This window comes from Cibotium barometz, chromosome 1, assembly GCF_041138505.1.
Source record: "Cibotium barometz isolate CiBa-2024 chromosome 1, ASM4113850v1, whole genome shotgun sequence".
Lineage (NCBI taxonomy): Eukaryota > Viridiplantae > Streptophyta > Polypodiopsida > Cyatheales > Cibotiaceae > Cibotium > Cibotium barometz.
The window spans coordinates 78,725,342-78,732,054 of NC_141046.1; the positions used below are offsets into that span (position 1 = coordinate 78,725,342).

Below are 6,713 nucleotides of genomic sequence, written 5' to 3' on the forward strand. Positions count from 1 at the left end.
GTGGTTGTTAGGCGCGTGTGAACCCCCTCCTGCTTACGAATAAGAAGGCTACGACTGGTGCCCAGGTAGGTGTGCGAGTATGATCTCCCGCTTAAGGAAAAAGGAAGTGTTACCTAGGCAAATCCTCGGGCGTCCGTGGTGCTAGTGTGAACTCCCGGTTACGGGAATAATGGAGAAATTGCTAATTTGATTTTGAGTCAGCAGCTGCACAGAACATGCAGGAGACATACCAACTGGACATATAGAGACATTTCGGGAGAGAGTAAATTTTTTATTGACATTTTTCACTGCTCGCCAAAAGTATAAAGGGCGAGCCCGCAAACCTTGTTTATCTGCATCATCTCTTTGCTCTCTCCTCTCCTCCAAACTTTCATCAGTATTAAAACTGCCATAACCTTAGCATTCCAAGAAGACTAATCGCTTGACCAAGCTTGTGCCCCAATATTAGCGCTGTTAATAGCATTGTATTATAACTGTTTAATTCAGCTTACTGTAATTACCCTCTACGGCCGTACCCCATAGCACTGGCCTGAACAGCATTTTAATGTTGTAACTATTTGAATTCAGCGCCTTAGTGTATTGGCTGGATCATATAAGCTCCATATTGGCCGGGTCTCTAATTATAGTAGAATAATCCAACCTTCACTAAGACGAACTTCACCAAGGTGTTCGAAGTTCTGGGTGCATTGCCGAGCCTCATTAATCTTGATTAGTGAAGCGAAGCGGGTCGAGCTGCAGGAGCGACCAACAAAATTATGTGTCAACTCATGATGGAGAAAAATGCAGGGCAAGTAGTTAGCTGCATAGACAAAGGGATCCAGGGAACAGATGATATGCAGGAGATCATCAATGAAGAAGCTGAGTTACAACCAAGGCTTCCAGTAATGCAGCTCTCAATATCAAACCCCGTATTGCACAACAATAATCCCTACCCAAGTGAACCTCTCTGTTCATCTCCACCGTCGGATGGCAATTTATGTAATGATTACACTAATGAAAGCCCAATTATCCCCAATCAACCTATCCTCAATCTAGGAGAGGATGACTGCACCACGGCGTCACCTTTCCTCTTGCCTGCAAATGCATCAACTTGGGATGCTCCCTCCAGCTCCTTTATTAACACTTCTTACAATATTTGGCCTTATTATATCTCTTCTACTACAGTGGTAGATTCGGCCACATCAATCTTCTCCACTGCTTCACCTGCACATTGTGACAACTACGTTATCCACCCTTCTAATTACCACCCTCACGTTGACCTCTCCTTAGGAACTCAATCATATGCTAGCCCAAACAGTACTAATGCACCCATCCCTGGTATATTGCCACAAAGTCAGCCCTCTTTCTACTCAGCTAGCGCCGACATGCAATCTCTGAATGGATTCCAACACATGCTAAGTGAGCATCAATATTACCCTGGATCTAACCCTTGCACTCCCTACTCAAACCTGAATTACTCTTTGCATCATAATGAGGTCAAGGCTCATGTAGCGGATTTGGTCGGGAATGATAGGCCATGCCTTCAACATGATAGCAATTTCAGCATGTTGCAGTGCAAGGGTACTAGTGATCAAGAGCAGAATTGGTACCACTTCTTGCGACATGCAGAGGATGTTCACCAAGAACGGGATAGTATTTCTCTCACAACCAACATGAATATGGTGCCAGAACATCAACAATTTGGTCAAGCTGCCCATCCCATTCATGTTATGATAAACCACTCACAATCTGTCCCCATTCACCTTAATCAGTTGGGCCAAGATAAAATTGGCCCAAATAAGCACACCAATTTTACATCAGCTTGTAGAAATCATCATCTGATCAAAGTGTACAAAGGGGAATTAGCTGATCAGATCAATGAAAAAGCAATATTTGCCAAACCCTCAAACAAGCGTCCCACTCCGGTAAGCTAAGTGGCACGTCCTTCTTGCTTACTAATCTTCGACCAGCCCTAATTCATCTTTAAATGCACGATTCATTTAATCAATATCGATAGGCTTTCTAGCTGAAATTATAGGGGTGAAGGCTAGTAGTACAGTGACAATATATAGACGTTAATTAACGTATTAAGTTTAGAGTTGAGGAAAGCTGTTAGAGCGGATTAATGAAAGGTTTCATGGGGATTAGTTCTAAAAATATCTGCTGACAGGATGGAGAGTGGCCTCCAGCACAATGCTCACCACCTTCCAAGAGACCGGCCTCGTGGAATTGCAACAATACTTTGAACGTTAACCCCAATTATATTAATGAGAACTTAGTAGCTGGGAGCAACTGCCAATCTCTAGTATCATCGCCCAACTCAGAGCCAATGAATACTAAACAAGAGAGACCCACATTGAGCCAGATAAATATGAAGCCAAAAGCAAGGCAAAGCGTCGCCAACGATCCGCAAAGCATCGCAGCAAGGGTATGTAATCCTCGGAAAATTATAAAGATTTAATATCACTTTGTGTATGTTAATCACTTCTTATTGACTTTATGTTGCATTTATCGGAGCCTGATTGAATTAAGCATTTAATCCGCTTAATTTTAACGTTAATTTGGTCCTTGTGCAGAACCGTAGAGAGAGAATCAGCGAGCGCCTCAAGACCTTGCAACAACTGGTGCCTAACGGCTCTAAGGTAATTAACACACTCACGTTCATTAATCAGTATATTTGTACGTATACTGGCAGCAGATATACTGCTAGGGTTCCTTTAACTCGACCGCTTTGTAAGGATGGGTAAATTAGGGCAAATTACTTGCTAACTAGGGTTTAATTAGTTTCGAAAAATCAAAGCATTCTAGAGAGTAAACATCTTTTGATCTATTGAAACTTACAGGTTGATCTTGTGACTATGTTGGAGAAAGCCATCAGCTATGTCAAATCTCTGCAGCTACAAGTCAAGGCAGGTTTTTGTAGTTACAATCTCCAACTTAAATACAGTCTAAGAATAATCTGGTCTTGATCATGCCTTTGATAAATATTCTGAGATTGATGTGTTATAATTATTAGGTTCTTGCCACGGATGAGTATTGGCCAACCCCTCTGGGCGACAAGTTTTCTCTAAGCAATTTGGCGGCAGTGGCTAAATTGGTTGAGGCTACTTCCAAAGAGTCGAGGATTAATGACATGAAGTTTAATATCAAGGCTAATTTGGAGGCAGCAAAGGCATGAGATTAAGCAGCTTAGTTGAGCATTAATTAGAATCATTGGATTGATGAGCCATTCTTTTAGGACAAGGATGAATTGAGAGCCGATCATGCGTCAAAATCGATTGGGGTTATAGTTATGGAAGTGATTAATGAGTCATTCTTTTAGGACAAGGATCAATATTTGAGAGCCGATCATGCGCTAAAAGAGTGACTCGTTTTGATGCAAGACAACCTTTATTTGTATCTCTTACACCGCATTCATCAATTCTTTCATCACTGGAACGTGGCAGCTATTATATTTGTATTCCCAAGCCGGATCATAGCTAATGATTCGATTATTGCTTAGATTAATAGTAGCTCGGATCATCTTGATCAGATGAGATATTGAAGCTTTTACCACCTCAGATCAAATATTCCCAAAAGCAGACATAGTTTACATAGTTTCATTTGCTCTTCTCCGCGTATAATTATGTGTCAAGAAAGAGAGAGAAAGAGGATCAAATAGTTAGCTAAGGTGTTTTTTAATTAATCGCTAAGTTTCTGTTATCCACAAAACATTAGGCACCTATTGTAGAGATAATTTGGCAGTTCAAGACGTGGATAATTTTAAATTCATGATACGGGGCAATTAAAATTATGTAGAATACCACGAGTCGAGTGTGGGAAAATTCTTATACGAGGCAAAAGCCTACATGTAAGTGTTGTCTTCCAACTTTTGTAAATTTGTTTCAAAAAAGTGATTTAAAAAACTACTTCTCGCTCGTGACTCAAGTGATACACTTACTTAACCCCAGAGGCATTGACTCATCAACAAACCATGTTCCTCATCCTTGCTTGCCTATGCACGGCACCCCTCGACCTTCGATTGTGTTGTTCTTGACCTCCCTCTTCTCCCTTCACCTCCTCCACTCCACTACTCCTCTGCATTTGTGTTGTATCTCCACCCTCTCATAAGTTTGGTGTTGATAAGAGGCAATCAACCCTACTCACTAACTCCCTATTGTGCCTACAAATAGGAACATAAATCGTGCTTAATCTTGCATTCCATTTCAATTGGTATCAGAGCTCTTGTATTTTGATCCATGGTTCCTTTGATTTTTGTATATTTTTTGTTAAGACTATGGTTCTTGGAGCAAATCTGAGCATAGTACCAAATCTTTTTTAGGTTGTGGACCAAATATAAACTAAGTAGAAGTGATTAGTTGTTAATTTTCTTTTAATCATGTTTTTTAACTTTCTCTTCCAATTTTCCTCAAGCTTTACATGGCTAGAATTCATCGTACGGTATCCATTTGCACACATAATCTCACTACAAGAGAATGAGTGTCTAGCACGAGAAAATAGCCGCTTTTACAACTAGAAGGGTACGAAGATATCGGGCCTATTTTGCTACTAGGAACACTTCTATTTTCGCTGCAATGGGATCGCAGTGAAAAAATAGCAACGAAATAATGTTGCTAAGTAGCGAAAAAACGTTGTGGAGTAGCGAAAATAAACCTGCAAACAAAAAAAGCAAGGGCAGCAGACTGAGGAGTTCTCCCACTCTCCCTAGCTTTTTTAAAAAGTTATCTATCCCAGCTTCATGAAGCTACCGGCATGCCTAGGTAGCACCGAGCATGCATTCGGTGCTCCTGGTACATGTTGGTTACTCCCGTTGTATGTTAGTAGTTACCGGCATACATTAGAAGCACCTGGCATGCATTGGGTGCTCGCAAGGCATGCCGATAGATCCCGCTGCATGTCGGCAGTTATATCAGCATGCATTGGAAGTTACCTACATGCCTAGGTAGCACCCCACATGCATTGGGTGCTCCCACTGCATGGCGATAGCTACCGGCTTACTTAAGTAGCACCCAGCATACATTGGGAGCTCCTAATGCATGTCGAAATACATTAGAAGCTAGCGGCATGCCTAAGTAGCACCACCCGACATGCATTGGGTGCTCCCAGTGCATGTTGGTAGCTCATGATGCATGTCAGTAGGTATCAGCATGCATTGGAAGCGACCGGCATGCCTAGGCATGCATTGGGTGCTCCGGTGCATGTTAGTAGTTACCGGCATGCATTGGAAGGTACCCACATGCCTATGTAGCACCCGGCATGCATTGGAAGGTACCCACATGCCTATGTAGCACCCGGGGGGGTGTTACCTAAGTGTGTCGGTAGCTACTGACATGCACCGGGAGCACTGAATGTATGCCAAGTGCTACCTAGGCATGCCAGTAGCTTCCAATGAATGCCGATAACTCCCGACATGCACCGAGAGCTCCCAATATATGCCGGGTACTACCTAAGTATGTCGGTAGCTACTGGCATGTAGTGAGAGCACAAATGCATGCCGAGTGCTACCTAGGCATGTCAGTAGCTTTCTATGCATGCTGGTAACTCTCGACATGAACTAGGAGCTCCCAATACATGCAGGGTGCTACTTAAGTCTGCCGGTGGCTACCGGCATGCACCAGGAGCACCCAACGTATGTCGGGTGCTACCTAGGCATACCGATAATTACGGACATGCAACGGGAGCTCCCAATGCATGGCGGATACTACCTAAGTATGCCGGTAGCTACCGGCATGCACCGAGAGCACCCAATACATGTCGGATGCTACCTAGGCATGCCGGTAGCTTTCAATGCATGCCGATAACTCCCCACATGCACCGGGAGCTCCCAATGTATGACGGGTGCTACCTAAGTATGCCGGTAGCTGGAGCACCCACCAATGCATATGCTGGGTGCTAGAAACACCCAATGCATGTCAGGTGTTACATAGGCATGTGGGTTGCTTCCAATGCATGCTGATAACTATTGACATGTATCGGGAGCTACCGGCGCACTGGGAGCACCAAAATGCATGCGGGGTGTTACCACGGCATGCTGATAGCTTTTAATGCATGCCGATAACTACCGGCATGCATGCAGCGGGAGTAAACATGCATTGGGAGCTTCTGGTGCATGTTAGTAGTTACCGACATGCATTAGAAGTTATCGGCATACCTATGTAGCACCCAACATGCATTGGGTACTCCCGGTGCATGTCCGTAGTAGCTACCGGCATGTCTAGGTAGTACTTGGCATACAATTTGTGCTCCTAGTGTATGTGTGTGGCTCCCGATGCACGTCAGTAGTTATCGGCATGCCGGTACCGTCCCAATGCATTTCGGAAGTTATCACCATGGATTGGAAGCTATCAGCATGCCTAGGTAGCACCCCATATGCATTGGGTGCTCCGATGCATGCCCATAGCTACCGGCATACTTAGGTAATACCCGTCATGCATAAGAGCTCCTGGTGCATGTTGAGAGTTACCGGCATGCATGGAAAGCTACCAGCATGCCTAGGTAGCACCTGGCATGCATTGGGTTCTCTCGGTGCATGCCAGTAGCTACTAGCATACTCAGGTAGTATCCGACATGCATTGGGAGATCCCGGTGCATGTCAGGAGTTATCAGCATGTATTGCAAGCTACCAGCATGCCTAGGTAGCACCAAACATGCATTGGGTGCTCCTGGTGCACCCCGGTAGCTACTTGCATACTTAGGTAGCACTCGGTATGCATTGGAAGATCCTGGTGCATGTC

The 6,713-nt window shown here is 44.1% G+C and overlaps 1 protein-coding gene across 1 annotated transcript; it reads left to right on the top strand.

Annotated features, from left to right (window-relative positions):
• Positions 1–361: 361 nt before the first annotated feature.
• LOC147642459 (uncharacterized) lies at positions 362–3,566 on the top strand. Its single transcript, XM_086780535.1, has 5 exons — positions 362–1,904; positions 2,150–2,407; positions 2,556–2,621; positions 2,823–2,888; positions 2,996–3,566. The coding sequence occupies exons 1-5, from the start codon at positions 756–758 to the stop codon at positions 3,155–3,157; spliced, it is 1,701 nt and encodes a 566-aa protein (XP_086636661.1). The 5' UTR covers positions 362–755; the 3' UTR covers positions 3,158–3,566.
• Positions 3,567–6,713: the final 3,147 nt, after the last annotated feature.